Source organism: Desarmillaria tabescens, assembly GCF_030435595.1.
Source record: "Desarmillaria tabescens strain CCBAS 213 chromosome Unknown EV420scaffold_46, whole genome shotgun sequence".
Lineage (NCBI taxonomy): Eukaryota > Fungi > Basidiomycota > Agaricomycetes > Agaricales > Physalacriaceae > Desarmillaria > Desarmillaria tabescens.
In genome coordinates, this window is record NW_026848345.1 from 1 (window position 1) to 18034 (window position 18034).

General features: G+C 47.0%; 6 protein-coding genes across 6 annotated transcripts; 3 read left to right on the plus strand and 3 right to left on the minus strand.

Moving 5' to 3' along the window:
- Window positions 1-37: 37 nt before the first annotated feature.
- On the plus strand, window positions 38-3379 carry EV420DRAFT_1715126 (muts domain V-domain-containing protein; the record flags this gene model as incomplete). The annotated part of the gene is made up of 25 exons (XM_060479681.1): window positions 38-54; window positions 104-298; window positions 352-422; window positions 475-513; window positions 564-652; window positions 705-860; window positions 926-1003; window positions 1061-1102; window positions 1155-1391; window positions 1441-1499; window positions 1553-1619; window positions 1669-1714; window positions 1769-1780; window positions 1831-1972; window positions 2028-2035; window positions 2089-2176; window positions 2235-2335; window positions 2387-2499; window positions 2553-2572; window positions 2630-2680; window positions 2731-2749; window positions 2801-2847; window positions 2902-2966; window positions 3000-3148; window positions 3206-3379. 25 exons carry the CDS (start codon window positions 38-40, stop codon window positions 3320-3322), a joined length of 2028 nt encoding a protein of 675 aa, XP_060325849.1. The 3' UTR covers window positions 3323-3379.
- Window positions 3380-3726: 347 nt separating this feature from the next.
- Window positions 3727-4606, plus strand: EV420DRAFT_1751284 (uncharacterized protein; the record flags this gene model as incomplete). The annotated part of the gene is made up of 2 exons (XM_060480364.1): window positions 3727-4116; window positions 4169-4606. Exons 1-2 carry the CDS (start codon window positions 3835-3837, stop codon window positions 4604-4606), a joined length of 720 nt encoding a protein of 239 aa, XP_060325850.1. The 5' UTR covers window positions 3727-3834.
- A 3007-nt stretch (window positions 4607-7613) lies between these two features.
- On the plus strand, window positions 7614-10008 carry EV420DRAFT_1569637 (uncharacterized protein). The gene is made up of 7 exons (XM_060474229.1): window positions 7614-7790; window positions 7840-8201; window positions 8250-8799; window positions 8831-9166; window positions 9228-9392; window positions 9440-9580; window positions 9631-10008. Exons 1-6 carry the CDS (start codon window positions 7752-7754, stop codon window positions 9578-9580), a joined length of 1593 nt encoding a protein of 530 aa, XP_060325851.1. The 5' UTR covers window positions 7614-7751; the 3' UTR covers window positions 9631-10008.
- On the minus strand, window positions 10009-10809 carry EV420DRAFT_1569638 (uncharacterized protein). The gene is made up of 4 exons (XM_060474230.1): window positions 10626-10809; window positions 10489-10568; window positions 10344-10436; window positions 10009-10288 (listed from the first exon to the last, which is right to left on the minus strand). The coding sequence occupies exons 1-4, from the start codon at window positions 10772-10774 to the stop codon at window positions 10239-10241; spliced, it is 372 nt and encodes a 123-aa protein (XP_060325852.1). The 5' UTR covers window positions 10775-10809; the 3' UTR covers window positions 10009-10238.
- Window positions 10810-12327: 1518 nt separating this feature from the next.
- On the minus strand, window positions 12328-14226 carry EV420DRAFT_891430 (uncharacterized protein). Its single transcript, XM_060483887.1, has 4 exons — window positions 13659-14226; window positions 13364-13604; window positions 12431-13301; window positions 12328-12372 (listed from the first exon to the last, which is right to left on the minus strand). The coding sequence occupies exons 1-3, from the start codon at window positions 14030-14032 to the stop codon at window positions 12501-12503; spliced, it is 1416 nt and encodes a 471-aa protein (XP_060325853.1). The 5' UTR covers window positions 14033-14226; the 3' UTR covers window positions 12328-12372; window positions 12431-12500.
- Window positions 14227-14680: 454 nt separating this feature from the next.
- EV420DRAFT_1569663 (uncharacterized protein) lies at window positions 14681-17157 on the minus strand. Its single transcript, XM_060474231.1, is given in 10 exon segments — window positions 14681-14918; window positions 14969-15062; window positions 15082-15153; window positions 15200-15220; window positions 15283-15404; window positions 15436-15444; window positions 15505-15564; window positions 15620-15673; window positions 16865-16966; window positions 17032-17157. The coding sequence occupies 9 exon segments, from the start codon at window positions 16874-16876 to the stop codon at window positions 14844-14846; spliced, it is 519 nt and encodes a 172-aa protein (XP_060325854.1). The 5' UTR covers window positions 16877-16966; window positions 17032-17157; the 3' UTR covers window positions 14681-14843.
- Window positions 17158-18034: the final 877 nt, after the last annotated feature.

Below are 18034 nucleotides of genomic sequence, written 5' to 3' on the forward strand. Positions count from 1 at the left end.
ATTATGCGTTGAAGACGACGAGCGGGCAGGTACTCTCATGGCTGTACGCGACAAGTAAGCCCATATATGCACTTCTTTTCACTGTTCTACTCATTTGTGCTAGATATTTCGCACTATCCGCCACCTCCGCTTTGTTCAAGCACGCTGAAGCCAAGCTGAACACTAGATTCGCCGCTGGGTCCCTCCTCATTCGCTATGTACCTGTCGATGGAACTATGATGATCGATCCTGAAACTGTAAGGAATCTTGAGTTGGTAGGAAACATGTCGAACAAGAAGTCGCCTCATTCTCTTTTCGGGTAATTCAGTATTATATTCTTTCTGAGTCTATAATGAACTGAAGCTGACACAGAACTATCAACCATACCTTCACTTCCATGGCGTCTCGATTACTACGCGTCAATCTTCTGTCTCCAATCACAGGTATTGTACACTTCTTGTCACATAAAACTTTCTATCTAATTGGCATCTCTAGGGCAGAGTGCTATTGAAGCACGGCTAGACGTCGTCGAAGGTAAGTAAATGTATCCTATCGCTCCATTATCTAACCAACGCTGCCCATAGAGTTTGTTAAGAGTGAAGATGCTTTCACAAACGTGAAGGTATCTCTGAAACCGATGAACAAAATGGATTTCGACAAGCTAATAGTTTCTGTAGTGCTTCTGTTCCTATCGCCAGAAACCAATCTCATTCATCTGTTTGTAGCTTGCTTCGTCTGAAACGAAACCTACCAGCACGGCCCAGGGAGCATCCACTCGCGTGTCGCAAATGCTGAATCTGCGGAACATCATCAAGTGCATTCCTCAGCTCCAGCAGGCTCTTAGTGGATGTAAATCACATTTGCTTCGAATCGTCTGCGACGTATGTGCTTCATTTCGTTCTTATCACACATCGTTGGCAGCCTGACTAAGGAACCTGTCTCTCAGATGGTCTCGGACGAGCGTATTGCTAACATTGATCGATTAATCGCCAAGAGCTTGAACGAAGATACTTTGCCTTCCAAGGTTCATTTTCTCCGTATTTATATAGAATTGATTGTCCTAATGGCGTATCTTGCTCAGCATGGCATCGGTGCTGTCAATGCTCGCGTCTACGCCGTGAAGGTTGAACAACATTTATACCGCATCTATGCATATTCTGAGTTGCTCTCATCAGGCAAACTACAATCGGCTGCTAGACGTAGCCCGCGAGACATATAAAGAAAATGTTGGCGACATCTACGCCCTCAACACTACTTTGTCAGAGCAGCACGACCTGCCGCTGACTCTTATCTATCACGACACGGGTTTTGTATTCTCATTGAAGAAGTCTGATGTGACAGACGAATTGCCGAGGGGTTTCATTAATGCATCGTTGAAGAAAGGGAGATGGCAGTTCTCCTCTATGGAGTTGGTAGGGATGGATCCTTTGATATGCCATACTTTTCTCACAATTTTGACAGAAAAAGATGAATGCAAGGATGAAAGATGCTTTAGACGAGACTTTGATTCTGAGCGACAAGTGAATGCCAAGATTTCGTGGCTACGAGAAGTACTGAAGCACTTGAATTACAGAATTATTCAGGACCTTGTCGCAGAAATTCTCATTGACGTGGGAGCCTTGTATAAGGCATCAGAAGCGGTAGGTTCATCGTTTTTCCTAAAGGTTCGTCTTAAAATTAGTTGGTAAGATTGCCCTGGTGGATATGTTGCTGTCATTCGCCCATGTATCCATCAGTAAGTGCAGGAGCTTTTGTATCTGTATATTCTCACGTATTCAACCCTTACCAGTGCGCAACTACGGTAATCCTGGTCTGATTCTTAGGGCACCTATCCTATTTAACTCTCTCCAGTCAGACCAGAATTCACGGGAACGCTTGCTGTCAAGGCAGGCAGGCATCCTATTCTAGAGACTCTACGCACGATGGGCACGCTTGTACCCAATGATGTATACTGTGATGATTCTTCCTCTTTTCAAATCGTTCAGGGACCGAAGTGCGTATGGTTCATGAAGTATACGCGTCGCAACTAACCTTGAGGCGCCTTTCAGCATGTCCGGTAAATACCATGGTTGATCGGGGATGTATTCATCTGACGACCGCACCCCTCAGGCAAAAGCACTTATCTACGTCAAGTGGGGCTATTGACTGTGATGGCTATGTGCGGATGTTTTGTACCGGCAGAGTACGCAAGTTTCCGGTAAGGAAGAATCAGCACTTTGTTCCAATGATGCCAATGTTGACCAACTTTCCGTCAGGACACACGACGCCCTTCTCACCCGGTTGTCAAACGACGATGACATGGAGAAGAGTCTCAGTACATTCGCTAGTGAGATGGCAACGTCTGCGATGATTCTTGGTATGTGTCAATAGCGTATCATCTGTAGATGCTACATATTGGTCCACGTAGGTCTAGCCACTCCGAATACCCTTATCCTCATCGATGAGCTTGGAAGGGGGACTTCTCCCAGAGAAGGCGTGGGTATATCACACGCCATTGCCGAGGCTTTGATGGAACACAAGGTTTTCTTTACTCATGTTTCAAAGATGGACCTAATCTGACCTGGATTTGCAAGTCGTTTGTCTTCTTTGCGACGTGAAGTTCATCGCATATCCGATTGTTTGTGTCCTGACTTGCTGGTATTCTTCACAGGCACTTTAACGAGCTGAGCACCACGCTTTCTCGTAAGCCCTCTGTAGTAAAGTTGGTCTGACCTTTCTCATTTTGTTCACCAAATTTAACCTGTCTTTCAGTCTGCACCTATCCGTTCAGGTGTGACTTTCCTTGCTCCTGCATTTCGCTCAATTCATGTGCCTTTGCCAGAAATCACGTCCGTCTGAGTCCAATCTTGGGATGACTTTTCAATACAAGTACGTCCAATATCTATGGACCGTTTTTCTATTCGTGACACTGCAGCTTATAAGGATCGTCGATGGTGCTCCTGACGACATGTCGCATTATGGCACGTTCAGGAGAAGTCGACTTGGCAGTAATTCGGCTTATTAACCTCGTGAACATCTAGGACTTGAACTCGCTCGACTTGCCGACTTACCAAGTGATGTACTCACAGAGGCTAAAAGAGTCTCTTCGAACCTCTCTGCTTTGCACGCACGCAACGAGGAGGAGAGCGAGAGCACGCAGATCACTACAAGACGAAAAGCATTGTTACGGGTGAGCCGCTTCTTGTGCCGCTAGATGCCCATCGTTTATTGACTCCCCAAATTATAGTTAAGAACACAATTGAAACAGGCGCTAGATCACTCTATGCTTCCAGACGAGGAGCTACTAACGTACATCGGGCGTTTCCAGAGAGATATCACTAGGGCTTTCTTGTATGGTAAGTGAGCTAGAGTGAGTGTAAGAAATAGGTTGGGGAAATGCAACTTTCATTCTAAATACGCTGAATGGTTTTCTTGAGGAAATTTCGGATGGTATGCTTCATCCATACATGTTTATTAAATAAACGTTCCGAGCTCTTTCAAAACTCAAAGTCCTCTAAATAATGAAGGGCCTACGTCAGTTGTTACTTGAAATAACCTTCACCGAATGGTGCTAACACGTCTTTGAAGCCTTCGACATTCATCCCGTCCTTATAGAAGGAAACTCAATGGTGAACAGATTGGCAAGGACCGAGCAGTTTGAACGATAGGCACCGTGGCATTTCAAGGTACGCTACCTTCTCGTCATTCCGATCTTGGACACCAGTGGCACAATGTAAGATGGCATTGTCCGTAAACAGAACAACGATTGTTGACAATATGCTAAAATTTGCCACTGATGACGCCCACCATGGCTCAGAATAAAAAGACTCGCTGCCTTTGCGGTTGTCACCGCTATCATCCCTGGCATCTTGCACCATGTCGTATACCGCCTCTGCCTCATCGATGCACGCGACATCCCCATCCTCCATCCCCACAATTCCAGATGAGAACGACGAACATACTCTGACAGGGTTCGGCGACATCTCTCTTTCTGATGACTGTTTCATCCCTGGCATTGCCTCGGATATTTCACCAACAAAAAAGGATTCCTTACGACGTCCAAAAAAGCGGACGACTCCTCGATCCCGCCCTGGAGTTCTATCTAACAGACCTCCCCCGCCCTTGATGGCCAAGGCATTGAGAAGCCCAACCGAACATGTATGTCCTTACCGTCTCGATGCCGCCCGCTTAACAATGATTCCGTTCTCAGCAGCAGCTCATCAAGGCCGCTCTTGCAGAGCCCAAAGTCGATTTCAAAGCCCTCATCGACAGCGTTCGTCTCACAGAGGAGAGAGTCTCCAAAATCAGCCCCAAAAAGAAGGGCGTACCGTCACCCATTGCGATCTTTAAACGCGTCGCCTCGTCGTCTCCAGCACCGTCACCTAGGGAGTTCACATCGCCCACATCGCCTAAAACACCTAAGACACCGGTACCCAAGCCAATGACGCCCCGGACGCCGAAGCCTCCGACTAGCCCCCAGTCGCCCAAGCCATGGCGCGGAAATTCGCCCTTACCAAAAAGGCCACCCCTCCCTACCTGGGATCTTGTATATCCTGAATTGGCGGATAACAAAGAGCTCGAGAAGGAGGACAAGGCGACGCAGGACAAAGTGCACGAGGAAAAGTCATCACAGCAAACCAAGACCTAGCTTGAGCACGGACGAATTCTCCTCTTTCCCGGTGGGTAGTAGGCCAAATAGATTCTTAGAGCACTATACCCTATAATTGCAGTTTTAAAAGTAAGTACATCCAATTCACTTGGCCCTGCCAATTTTTTCTTGTTTTACCATGTAAGATGGATACCTTGAGATGTTCAGTTTGGACAGTAGAAGGCACGCATTGTAGTCCGTGGCGTGAAGCTTCCTGACGAAAATAGGCAAAGGTATTCTCGGGGACTAGCAAGTCCCTATTGGACTGCCAGCATCTGAATAGCTACATCGCGTCCACTAGCAAGCACTTTTTATCCGAAACATCAGGAGCTATTGGGAACAAAGCCGGCGATACTTTCCGTCACTTGGAATGTGCAGTCGAAGAGTTACTTGACACAAAACTTGACCAGCGCGTTGATCGGCAAGAGGCGGCCGTTTTTTGAACTCCGAATAGATGCCGACCTAGCGCCGGCACGTGGTCCGCGTACTCGCGACGTGTCTCGTTTCAGGCTCCATATACACACAGTAACACTACCTTCCACTTGCTCCACATGATATTATCATGCACCCCAGAAAATATACCCTGATCGTTCTCTTTTGGCTGCCTCACCTTGGGTGCATGTTGTTTCGGACCTGGGCGGCCGGGCCAGACTAACTTTTCATCTTCGCTGGCTTGTTTAGAGGCTTCGCAGACGAAATCCTGAAACTGCTTTTGATTGCAATAATGCTATATGTCGTCCTGGGGCCTAAGGCCTGGTCTTCTGAAGGGTCAGCCAGAATTGGGTGTAAATTTTTAGACTTCGTTCTCTTTCCTCGTCTACCCTTTGAGTTGATGGAGTATCTCGACTTCGTCTAAACTTGGAGTCTTCCTCACTATCGGATACAAAGCTCGAACAGATGCTTTCCAAGACATTCTGACAACATGCTGCTTCTCTGGCAACACTGACGATCTTCGCTTGTCTTCTAACTATGGTACTTCTTCGTAACTCGGCGTAATGGCCTCGAGTAGTCCCAGATATCCATAAAACTAGGAAAGAGGGATACCAGAAAAACAGAAGCAGGAGGATGATGGGGAGAGAGGTGAGGGTGAAGAACACTCCCCAGGAGGACAAATGAACCCAAGGAGTTCTTTGCCTCATGTTAGCTCAGTCGTCTCTCATATGAACGACGGCGAGTCTACCGAACTTGCTAGCTGAGAGCATTTGGATTACGATGGACTCAGAGAGACTGCGCATTGACAGATACGTTTCTATTCCAGGACGTTACGATACCTCAAAGCATGATTACAAAAGGTGTGCTGCAACATGTACAGTTCTGGACACCTGTCATTTTTGTTCGACGAACTCTTAGACTTGTGGCTGATATCCTCTCGTAACCAGTGCGATGCTGTAAAAGCCCACAGAAATGGCACCCCAGATCTCGAGGAAACTGCTATGCTCATGATTCACGATCTCCTTGTAACCTTCATCTCCGGCAATCGCGCTGTGGATAGCACCCAGTGTAGTACGTACTTTTCAACGTACAAGCGTTTCAGCTTCGTTTCAACCAGGTGAACTTCAGTGCGCCACCACTGGCCGTCGATATTCTTACTTCTATGAATCGCTCGAATCGAATTTGATCATGCATTCGATGAGGACACGGGTATCTGTGTAGATATGCGTTTATCGGTAACTCGTGTAGTGAGCTATTATCAGTTCGTCATGCTGGTATCGATATCAAGACAGTCCGACCATCGCCAAGTTCTAAATACCCCTCAGCTAAGCTACGTACTGCTTTCGTTCCTACAAAGCCCATTTGGTGTTCATGAAGTCCTCACCTTTGCCGTACGCTTGAGAATCCGTGACGCCACCGAAATTCAAAATCCAAGATCTGAAGCAGTTCACAGTGGGGAAAGCTTACATTGGTCGCTCAGGATGTTGGAGGGATCAGCATCGACTAACGCTGACGACTGATTCCGACATTAATAATCCCCGATGTGTTAGGTAGATCCACAATGAACAGTTCATCTCTATAGACGCGTATCCTAAACCCGAAGACGCTCTGGACGAGGATCGCCGCCAATGTCAGGCACCGCATCTCGGCCGTTATGCGCGTAATAAGTGAAGTCTCAAGTAAAAGGATTGATGAAGAAGAGCCGATGTGGAAGATCTAGAGATCTGGCACACAAATCTGTCAAGGGCGTGGCCCCACTCTGTATGACGTTTGGAAAGAGAAGCATCAAATCCTTCACCCTAGAAAAGAGGTTCTTTCGAGGAAAGGAAAGGGGATCTGAAGAGATCATTGGTCGGGACTCGCCGAGGGGCTATGGGTCCAATACCTCCAGTGAGCACAGATTAGGATCAGGAAATGCCGCAAATGATGGGTTTAGGAAGACATAGATCCGGTACTTCATTCCTCGTATTCTGCATGCACATCAGCTTTGTTGGAATGAAAAGAGGGTTCACAATAGCCCCAAACAACAAAGGTAGGTGTGGTGTAAGCCCAATGAGGAGAAAGTTTTGTCCCGGCTCATTTACGGCGTCCCTCAGATGTGCGGCATATGAAAATGAGAAGAATCAGCCCACCGACCATGGCGCTGCAGAAATAATGCCACAGTTGTGACTACCATGTAAGTGAACAGTGCAAAGAGTCCCTTTGAACATTGAGGACGAGTCCTACAAGCAAAGGCTGGCCTCTGTATGGTAGCAAGTCGTGACGGAACGCTTTGAATGCACGGAAATTCTGTTCCTTACATCCCTATCTTTCTCAACATTACTACTGTTCAGTAAAATCAAGCCTCCCCGGACCCGGTACGCAGATTCGGCCTCTTTTGAGACAGATTCGTCGACGTCACTGCCCTTTTTCAAGATAGCAGACGGCTTTTGAACAAGGTAAGCGACAGGGTCCATGGGCTGTTAATGCTAGAGGTCGAATTACGGTGGCCAGATGAATAGAGTCGAATGAGTACGGTTATTTGGATTTTACGAAAATAACGTATTAATAAACAATTTACAGCCGGCATGGGGATGGGGATGATTCGGCAACGGCCGTCGGCCCTTTCTTGCGGACCACTATCACAGAAATCTCTGACTACCGTTCACATCCTCTAAAGAGCCTCATCTCAAAATTCACTAAATTATCAAAGCTTCCACCGCCGCCGCCCTTTATGCTACCGCCGGGGCTCTCTGAAGCAGTTAGTAAATATGTATGCGACCCTCCAACTAGGAACATTTGCATTTCGTGACTATTTTCAGCTTTGTGTCGATGACCTCAAAAATTTCCGAGCATGTTGTAGACGGATGAACGATGCATCCGCGGCAGTTTTCTTTTCTTGTCTTGTAGTTGACGTGGTCTGTCGAGGATATCGGACGACAGTCGAAATGCTTCAAGCTCTGGCCAATGCGCATCCTGCAGCTACGCACGTCCGTCATCTCAAGATACTATCGTTGAGTGACCAGTGCATCGCGTACGCAAGGGATTACACCGACTTTGACCTGAAACCTCGTCAAGAGTGTCCGACTCGTATCTCACCTTCCGAGACGACGATGTTCAAGCGAGCATTGCAAACTGCATTGCCAATTGCCATGGCTGCGCTAAGCGGCTTAAATTCTCTAATGTGAGTGGTTGTATCTCTAGTTTAGTCTCAAGATTGACCGGCGATTAGAATATACACTTGCGGTCAAGACCCACAAGGGGCTGTCAACGTACTTGTCAACTCTGCTGTTACCTATAGAAGCTTAGAGAAATTCTCCCATCTCACATCCGCCGAGCAGGCAAATCTCCGACCGTTCATCACCCAGAATGTTACGAACCTCCGCAAGCTCTCGTTGTCTTATTGGATAGATCGTCGCAGTCCTTTGGTTCCAATCCTTGTCCAAATCATAAGTAGGAATCTGGCGCTTTCCTGCCTGGAGCTCGATAATGGGGCCAATGACAAATCCAATGAATCTTTCAACGCACTATTATCCGGAATACCAGACGACGTTTCACTACCACTTTCACGCCTTGTCTTGGGATCATTTGATGTTACCATCGATGATAGGCTGATGGAGCATTTTCGTTCCCTCACGGAGCTGCGACTAGGGGAAGCTACTTCCTTTGTTGTCAACGACAGAAAACATATTCCGGATATCTGGACTACTCTTCAGGCCAAGTCAATATGTCTGAAGAGCATCTCAATCCCTAGTTCGCATGTATCCTTTTCATTGGATGGAGTATTTGAACTCGTACTGTGGATTGGAAGAGCTAGAACTCCAGCATTTCGAGCGTCCTATCCAGAACCATACGGCCTCCCAGTACGAGATTGCGCTTGCAGAAGAGCTCTTTTCTTCAATCATTCCAAAGCATGCTGCGTCTCTCAATACACTGATGATATTCTCCCATCTGGAGCGTCCGTGGCAATTCTCTGTAGCGCGTTCTGCCGTCCTCGCGCAATGCCGCTCCCTAATTAGGCTTGGTGTGGGTATGGAGCGAGGTGTGCTACAGCAGCGAAACCGTAGAGTTAGGTCTTTTTTCGGAGCGGAGATATCTGTGCCTATTCTCGAGCCAGCGGCGAATACTCACAACATTGTCCGGGATATGGTAAGTTCATATTTCATATTATTCATGAGCGTCAGACGTCTGATGACTCTATTCCACACAGGAGTCTCTCGTTCGCATGGCAGAAACTCTACCCTCGTTGGAAGGACTCTGGATTTCCATGGAAAGTATAACGCTAGAAAGTATGGGCGTCGATGATGAGGATGAAATTGAGTATAACGACGATTTCCCGGATCATTATGCTGCTCTTCACTATGGACTGGACAGGGTTACACCTGGACAACGGGAGCACCCCTTAAAATATTTGTAGGAGAGCATGTCTTCGTGGCACAGGACGGTGCATGGACTCGAAAAGCCAATGGACCATCGAGAGGAAATGATACCAAGTATTCGGACAGTGCGGCCCTATACTGGGGTTCTACAGAGGGGATGTTATCTCGTGGTCACTCGTGGTGAGTTCACAAGTATGCATTGCAAACATAACATACTGAGATCAATCATTGCAGAATGATAAATGAGCAATATGGTTGCATCTTATAGGATCTGCCATTGTATTCTAGCAACGGAAATACTGCTTATATGTCAAGGGCTCGGGGAAACTTCACCGCTAACGTTTACAATCAAGCCGCGGGCACAGCAGCTTTTCAAATGAATATTGTTCCCGTTGGTGGCGATTTAGTTTTCACTGTATGCCCTCTCTATCAACGATCAGCTGCAAGGACAATATAAGCACGTCGTTCGTATAGAGCGGGACAGCGCGCATAATACATCCCGTCACGTCAATTTCCGCCTGGCTCCATTTGTGCGGCTGCCGTGTGGCGAGGGAGCAGCCGGCTTCATTGACTTTCATTTCGTTTCTGACACTCACACGACAGGTATCACTCACTGGTTTCTAGGCGACAACTCTCAGGTCCATCCGTGTGAAAAAAGTGGATACAGCTGCATGTTAGTGGAGCGTTGGAGCACGTGTATACACACGGCAAAATGTAAGTAAGGGGCTGACTATAATATCCTAGGTTGTCCGGGTTTATGAAACGAACGAATAGTAAAAAAAAGTCCGAAAGTCTCTTCCCAGAATATGCGAAATAATGCTTTTTTAATACCGACTCGCCGCTCATGCTTCGATCGAGAATCTTCCGCTCCAGTTGCCCGAATCACCAAACACTAAAGAAATATTCAATGGGGATGAAGAACGGATATTCGAAAGAGGAACACTCACGGACGACAACATAGTCGTCGCCAAAGGTGGTCGACTCTGGAACAGTCACATTAACGGCGCCATCAAGAATGGAGAAGCCAGAGGCGAGAGCAGCTGAAGGTAAGGTCAGTTTATGGGTGGTCAGTTGTCTGACAATAAAACGTACGAGTCTGCGTTTTGGACCCCTTCCTCAAGAATATAGCGCCATTCTCATTTGTAATCTGAGAAGGTGCGTTGGAAGTGTCCCTGGAGTCACACAAAGTCTGAGCGATGGAACATAAGCACAGTGCGAAAGAATGTCACCATGTAACCGTGTAGGTCGAGCCAGGGACCCAAGTATCGCCAGCAGTGGGAGATGTTATATGCGGCACAAAAACATCGAGGGCAGCAGCTTTAACGAGGGTGAGGACGGAAGAAAGGACGGCTGCGGTAGCGAAGGAGGAGAACTTCATATTGGTGGGAGGGAAAAATAAGGTAAGGAGTTAACTTCTCAAGCACGGCATTTTATACTGCGTTAAAGTTTCCTCGGTTCCCATCCTTGCGGTCCGTGTAAAACAGGGTCTTGCACAGCCGCCGATGCTGAAATTGGAATGATGATTCAAAATTACAGAATTCTTTATTTTCGCTCTTCTCCCATGAAACTACTTATACCCGACAGTTTAGAAGCCCTGATGCTCCGCCGCTACGTGTCAATATTCTGACGGCGACAAACTGCGCTTTTTCGACCTCTTCTCTTCCAAGGGCCCGGATAAGCTCGAATGCGATGTCATACAAAACATGGTGATTTCTACATTTTCAATATCATAACTGGGGACTTTCATATTGAATGACGGTAACAAGGGCATGCGAACAACGATAACATGGCAATCACATCAAGGAGCATCGAGGGTAAAGCGTACGTACGGTTCTTTCGTAAGATGTGAACGATGTCTTCAGTGAATCATTATCTCTCCCGACTTACTGCGACTTCAGTGATCCCACCGCTCTGGATTGCATGCGTAAATTCGCACACGGCCTTTCGAATACTGACCTAGTGATCTGACTGCATTTGACGCCATCGGCTTGTCCATTCCCCCGGATTTAAAATGCTTCCCGTGTTCGATGGAAACTTGACGAAGGCCCTGCAATTGACAACAAGCACGAGTAGACCTGAGTAGGTGGCTCATCTCTGAGGTCCAGGCGTCTGATTTCATTCCAATGATGGGATCTGATTCCACGCTGGCTGTTAACAATGGGCATTGGCAGGACAGGGCAGGACCTTAGCCGGGAAGCTTCTAATCCCTTTTACCGGCGCGGAGATCTCCAATTTCTACGGGATATATACCCTTTGGATTGGAGTAGACATTATTGTCGACCTGGGCCCTGCCAAGTTTTCAAATATCTACATTCTCGCAAACGCCACTACGAAGCTTCGGATGATGGAGAGTCCAGCGGTTCCCGGATCGATGGCATATTGCACCGACTTTCAAGCCTGCTGTGCACACCTCCATAAAGCTCCTCTAACATCTTTTTGAATTCATCATTCTCTGGCCGGCGGACTGAATGGTCAACTGCTTCAGGTCACCATGTTGTCCGCTGTGGTCCATCAGCTTCGCGAGAGATCCAAAGCACTCTTCTTTGTTCTAATATGTGTGCTAGTCCTTTGTATATACGTAACATTTCCCAGGGATAACTAGTACATTCAAGGTATAATATGATAGTATTTATGAAGATATACGAGCGCCCTCCAGCTGTGGCCTACGTTGTAGGGCCGCGTAGGTCCATATTTAACCGCAGACGTCCAGGACAATTCTCTGAGACTCCCGTCTATCTCTGGATAGCAAATACGATATGGTAAAGAGGATAACAGATACAATTTCTTAATCAAAATATAGTACACACCTGAGCCGTGAGAGATGATATATAACTTGCCACTATATATATCGCTGAGAAAGAGCTCATGGTTCTTCGTTCTTCCAGATAACATCCATCATAGGAAGTGGTAGACACGTGCCTTATATTCCGCTTGCGGGTTGTCGACGGCAAGTTCTTCGGGTGTATGAGCTCCGGGCTTATGGTCACTGAATCAGTTGCGACCGAGAGATGCCAGTGACGAGACGATAACCTACCATGATAACAATAAGGTCATCCTGCTCCATCGTCACTGCCTCAACACTACCACAAAGAGTCGCTGTGGTTTCAACAACACCGCGAAGCATTCTTGGTTTCCACATGCCAGCTGCCATACTCGCCATACTCGCCATCCTTATGTTGGCGAGATGTGCGTTCCACCACCGTTGTAGCATACTCTGTGAAATCCTGGAGAGTAAAACTGTCCCGAGACGCATGCACTGAAAGCAGCTTGGACCCATTCATGACGTGCGTGCTGCCCTCCTTGGCTTGCCAACATTTCTGAGCTCTGAGAGGAAAGAAAGGCCGCCTGGAATCACCGACGTGATCGTTCCGAGTAATGACAAACACAACGTCTGGTTTACTAGTCCATTTGTAGAACGAGAATTTTATACCGATGGGTTGTCGATAGGGATCAGCATAAAAATCGCCATTCCATGCAATGTCCGTAGGGGATTTGACATAATAAGGACCTTTAGTAACCGGATGAGAATAATAATCGGGCGTCATATATTGGCTAAAGTCGACGCCTTGATTAGAGGTGCCGATCGGAAGAGCGACATTAGGGATGAACGTGACTTTCTCGACAATCGACTTGTAATCGTTTTTCCTGTTCTTGTACGCCAAGAGAAATTCCTGGATTGTTGGCAGCTCCGCCTCGAGATGGTAGCGTTCATAGCGAGGTATTGCCGTTCCACTCCAGTGTACCTCGTTGCATGCCTTGAGAGTTACGACATATAGATATGGATGCCATAGGTAGCTGCTCCTTTGGTCGACCTCGTACTTGTCCAAGATAGCCGCAACATCGACGGATAGAAACTGGAAGGACATGGGCCTAGCAGGAAGAGGGTCGTTATGAGATTCATGGTACTGGTGGGGCTACGTCTGAATAAATCAAAGACATTACACGATATCATGAAGATAACACATACATAGACCGTCCGAGTCGTCTGCCAATCGTAGAACACAATCGGCGAATCAAATAGATGCCCAGCTTTGAAGCAGCACACGCCAACAATAGCTCCAAAAACGCGTAGCGTGATGTCGCCAGACGTCGACCACTCGCACCCTAGTGAATGATATGGTCTCAGCTCAACCGCATGGTTAATGCCCCTTGAATAGTGCTTATCGATGAGTTTGTAGAAATGCAGACGCGGCGATACATTATTGTGCCTGAAAATTCAAAGTCAATCAACATATGAAAATGACTGTAATACAGAAACCGACATTTCTAGGAGGATAATAACATTGACGCGTCTGTCTATAGAGACCTCTCGAATTGGAAAGTTGAATTTGAGCGTATATTCCTCCAAAGAATCGCTTCGCCGCGGCGGAAGGCGCGTAGACGGTAAGCGAGATAGAAAGAGCTTCCAACCCAAGCTATTCCCCCATGCATGATACAAATATCCATCACAGTGGCCTACAACCGACGCGGCATGTCCGGGCCAACGAAAGAATCTGGCTTTCAGTTTCCTCGGAGTGTACAACAATCGTAGGGAGGCCTTGGTCCAGTTCAATATCGACCACCGAACGCTGTAGTCCAAAGCTCGCAATAGTAATGAAAAGATATTAGCTGGGGTCCTGAGTCCGCCATACACCATACCTATGATCTTCAGAAAAGCAGCGACGTCTTCAAAGGCTAACGGGTAGCCATCGGAGCGGGAAGCGACTCTGCCATTAAGGACGCCCTCAACAGTATTCCAGCGCTGTTAAAACAGTTTAGTAGAAGTCATAACGTCCAGAGGACCATGTTTGTGGATCCACCTTCTCTAATTCGAGAATTTCATCAGGGCACATTACCTTCCCCCGAAACCCTGTAGTTGTACAAGATAAGAGGTCGCACAATGAGGAATCCGGTCTGGGCCGAGATAGTCGCCGGCATCGTTGAAGCCTTTGTCTGACGCAACTTGAAGAACCTAAGCTGGCTGCAGAATTATCAATCTCGTGTCAGAGCTTTATAGAGCGCTGCTTTGTCTCCATCTCCAGGGAAATGTATGAGTGTGAACAAGGCAAACATCCACAAGAGCTCCAAGTTCCCGAGCTGGCAACAATAACCACGTTTCTAGGCGACAGCGCGCCTGTGGGAAGCAGCAACGGCGTCTTATTAGCACTATTTCACCTGCGGGGGGCGATTATCCCTTGTCCGAGATCAGCTACTTCAGGATCTTCTAGAGTCTGAGAACTCGGTCAGGGTAACCTGAAAACCAGCAAGCAACGAGTGTGCTAATAGTCAGTGTGCGAAGTCGGCGCGGAAAAGAAGACGTGTGAAAATCACGAGCCACTTTGATGGGAAGAGGGGTGGGAAACTCCTAATCGCGCTTGTGCGAACCTAGCGATGTCTTATTGTATACATAGACAAAGAGGATCTTCATTTCACTATACGGAAGAAAGAACGTAGCCTCCACGGTCTGGCTATTGGAGTGCATAAAAGGTATCCAACGTACAAATGCTTCCCAACGCTTGTTTTCCCAGGTCAGGACTAAATTCCTAATCATTCATTCGCACGCTTCCAAACTGGACAAGTCGACAATACACACCTCGCATACAGCTATCTCGTGGTCACCACCATCTTCTGTTATCGGCGATGACGAATAGTTAGTCGTTTTCCCACCATCGCCTCGAACGTCCCACCTGCAACGAAACCGATGACATCGTTGTATTATCCCTACCTCCGAAGATCACCGTTCTGCAATTCAACGTCGCCAGTAAGGTGTTGGAATATCTGATAATGGACGTGAGAACCAAGCCTCCTAAAAGCCGTGACTTACAATTTGCCAACGATGAGAAAGCTAGACGACAAGGGACACAGGATTAGGCACTGTACTACAGGTAGTAGAAGTGTGGCGCTCACCAAGTGAGATGAAAATTATATTGACTGAATGTCAGCCACAGGATCAATTGCGCAATCACAGCAAGAGACGTGATAAGCCCCGTCTCTATGGTATACCGAATAAGTTTCGTGATCACAGTAGACTGTCGACTGGAACGTTAAATGCGCCTTGACTCTGCATAGCTGTTGAATTGTGGGGTTATCAGGCTTTGCAGGTCTTAGAAGGAAGAAGGTAACAATTACGGCGTAGACGATAGAGGCTGTAATCATGAGATCACAGGCGGCACTACTTGCGAGCCATAGCTGTAGATGCGTAAGTCATAAGGTCACAAGCGGATGACTTGACTACAGCACTGACACTGATCATGGGGGTGTCGCTGTGTAGATCCATTATCCCCTTTCGGCTAACAGCCTGCAAGTTCATCAGTCAATGATTGCTATAATAAAGCACCTACACGATCTCACAGCAATTCCGACCCAAAACGCCACTATACATTGCATGACAGCAACCTAGAACACCCTTTGAATACAAAGGTTTACGAACACAGTAGAGCAAGAGACATACACACTCAATTACGATGCACATCCAGTAATTTCTGGTAAGGTTCCAGATGCGCCATACATAAAAACTCTGGACCATAGCGGCGACTAATGTAAACAGATGTCAGAAAACCGTTCGTAATCCCGATGAACATGGACTGACTAAAGCCATTCAATGGCGTAAGAGGCTTCCAGGACCAATTTGTGTCATATAAGGTGTCGGTATTGCCCCAGCCTTTACCGAAGTTATTCCAGGCCGATATATTGGAAAGTATAGCGAACGCCGTCTCGACCACAACTAAAAACCACACTAGAAGCCTTTGTCAATCGTGAAGAAGCACCAGACAAAACATAATGCACCAAATATCTTGATCCCTCTTGGATCATTGTATTGACGGCAGTATAGGTCTACGAGGTTGATGTGTCAGATTGACTTAGGTTAACTGAGCCCAAAAGAACCAACGTACAGAATTGCAGAAGAAGCATACCATACAGGCAAGAACCCCACATATAACCTAACAACTGTGATTCTGCCTTAACTTGCAGTTAAATATAATTTCCTTGCGGACGTACCAATGGCCCTGTTCTACAGAGGCGTTGTGAGTAAAATAAATTGGTATCAGGAAACTTGCTCACAAAAGAGGGACATTCACGCCTGGGATATCCACGGGAGCCATAACGCAGAAGGGAGGACGAAAACGTCGCACTATATATACTAGCCGCAGTGCTGTATCTCATCCACCGCTCTGAGTCTTCGATGCGGCGAGATTATATAGCAGACAAGACTAATCGGCGATATACTGTGACTTGGTGTTTCCCGTGATTCTTCACGTTTCAGATGGTTGAATGGTGTAGTGCTTGCAACCACAGACGACGCTTCGCTTGGAGACGGGACCTAAGCGGATGAATGGCCCTAGAACCAGGAGGCATGGAGCTTTGGCATGCGTATGTGAACGATTGTGTACTTGCGATTGCTCAACGCTGAGCTTAGGACCTCAGGTGTTCATTAATACCCTTACTATCCCATGATATCAATGAAGAAAACCGGTTATTAACCAAGAACCTTAATTGACATGCAACAACCTGGAGTACCGTTGCCTGGTCAGGCCACCACAAGAAGAGAATCAACAGCCCTTTGCTCGGGCTGGACCCAAGTATGAGATTTCTGGAATAGGAATTTGATGATCTTCAGTCTTCGACATCGTCTAAAAAGGAACGAAGCACGCTACCTAGTTCATCCTGCTATATAACCTCTTACCAGTGCTCAGCTATACACAGGTATCTTGTACATTATCCCGGGGGCAACGTGGTCGATACTGAGAGCATACACGTAAGAGTCGTAGGCCAGTGGGTGAGTTATATAAGCATTTAATTTCATTTACAGCTGTTTGCATACAGCTTGACAGTCAGGGGCATTTTCGTGGATGATGAAAGAAGGCTCGGACTTGGTCATAAACCGTGTTTTGGGGACTTCAAGCGCGCAAAAGGACCTCCGAGATCGCCGAAATAGCCATAAACCAGCCATAAACGCGTCTTCAAGTCCATAAACCATGGTTTATGACCAAGTCCAAATTACTCTCTTCTCTCGTGCAAAACACATGCTACTGTCAAGCTGTATGCAAACCGCTGTAAATAAATAATAGATCCTAAAAATTAAATCTCATCTTCTCTCACTTCCAACTCGCTTCTAAGCTCATTTTCAGCTAGTGTTCATTAATTCAATAACGGAAATCTCCTTTATCACATTTCCGTACTTTTGTATCATCTCTGGAAGCCTCACCATCTTTCAATGAAAGAACGGTAGTACATTACTGGCACTGCTGTATTTTCCGTGCTTGTTAGTCGTTCGTCCTATTCCACGTCCAACCTACTCAAAAGTCACCGTACTGCTCAAGCTTTCGAAGATGCAGTTTTGATACTCTCACCAGAAACTCTCTTTCATCTTTGATCTTCCGCACTTCGTCGGATTCCGAGTCCATATGATACAATATCGAGGGAATTTCGATGGGGACTTCCGTATATCTCGTTCTCACTCTTCACTGAGTTCCGTATCTCGTTCTAGGTCTGTTTCCATGAAATGAGCCGCCCGAGGAGGGTCTGCTTTTGTCTCTCAGATTCACACCACTATCTCTGTGGCGGTGGTTTTACCAGCGCCAGGTCCCACATGGCGAACCATGTGCTGTGGCTGCGAAGGCTCATACCGTTGTATTCACTGTTGAGTGCGTAGTCATTG

What these genes read in the sequence shown, in the direction of transcription:
- EV420DRAFT_1569663 (XM_060474231.1), bottom strand. An exon ending in TTTCTCATCGTTGGCAAATT is followed by an intron (nt 15,154 to 15,199) that starts GTAAGTCACGGC and finishes GTCCATTATCAG; the next exon opens with ATATTCCAACACCTTACTGG. An exon ending in ACGAGATAGCTGTATGCGAG is followed by an intron (nt 14,919 to 14,968) that starts GTGTGTATTGTC and finishes ATGAATGATTAG; the next exon opens with GAATTTAGTCCTGACCTGGG.
- EV420DRAFT_891430 (XM_060483887.1), bottom strand. Translation starts at nt 14,032, where the DNA reads ATGGTGTATGGCGGACTCAGGACCCCAGCTAATATCTTTTCATTACTA. An exon ending in GTTATTATCCTCCTAGAAAT is followed by an intron (nt 13,605 to 13,658) that starts GTCGGTTTCTGT and finishes TTGAATTTTCAG; the next exon opens with GCACAATAATGTATCGCCGC. An exon ending in AGACGACTCGGACGGTCTAT is followed by an intron (nt 13,302 to 13,363) that starts GTATGTGTTATC and finishes TAGCCCCACCAG; the next exon opens with TACCATGAATCTCATAACGA.
- EV420DRAFT_1569637 (XM_060474229.1), top strand. Translation starts at nt 7,752, where the DNA reads ATGCTACCGCCGGGGCTCTCTGAAGCAGTTAGTAAATAT. An exon ending in CTGAAGCAGTTAGTAAATAT is followed by an intron (nt 7,791 to 7,839) that starts GTATGCGACCCT and finishes GACTATTTTCAG; the next exon opens with CTTTGTGTCGATGACCTCAA. An exon ending in ACAACATTGTCCGGGATATG is followed by an intron (nt 9,167 to 9,227) that starts GTAAGTTCATAT and finishes TATTCCACACAG; the next exon opens with GAGTCTCTCGTTCGCATGGC.
- EV420DRAFT_1569638 (XM_060474230.1), bottom strand. Translation starts at nt 10,774, where the DNA reads ATGAAGTTCTCCTCCTTCGCTACCGCAGCCGTCCTTTCTTCCGTCCTC. An exon ending in TCGACCTACACGGTTACATG is followed by an intron (nt 10,569 to 10,625) that starts GTGACATTCTTT and finishes GTGTGACTCCAG; the next exon opens with GGACACTTCCAACGCACCTT. An exon ending in CGACGACTATGTTGTCGTCC is followed by an intron (nt 10,289 to 10,343) that starts GTGAGTGTTCCT and finishes ATATTTCTTTAG; the next exon opens with TGTTTGGTGATTCGGGCAAC.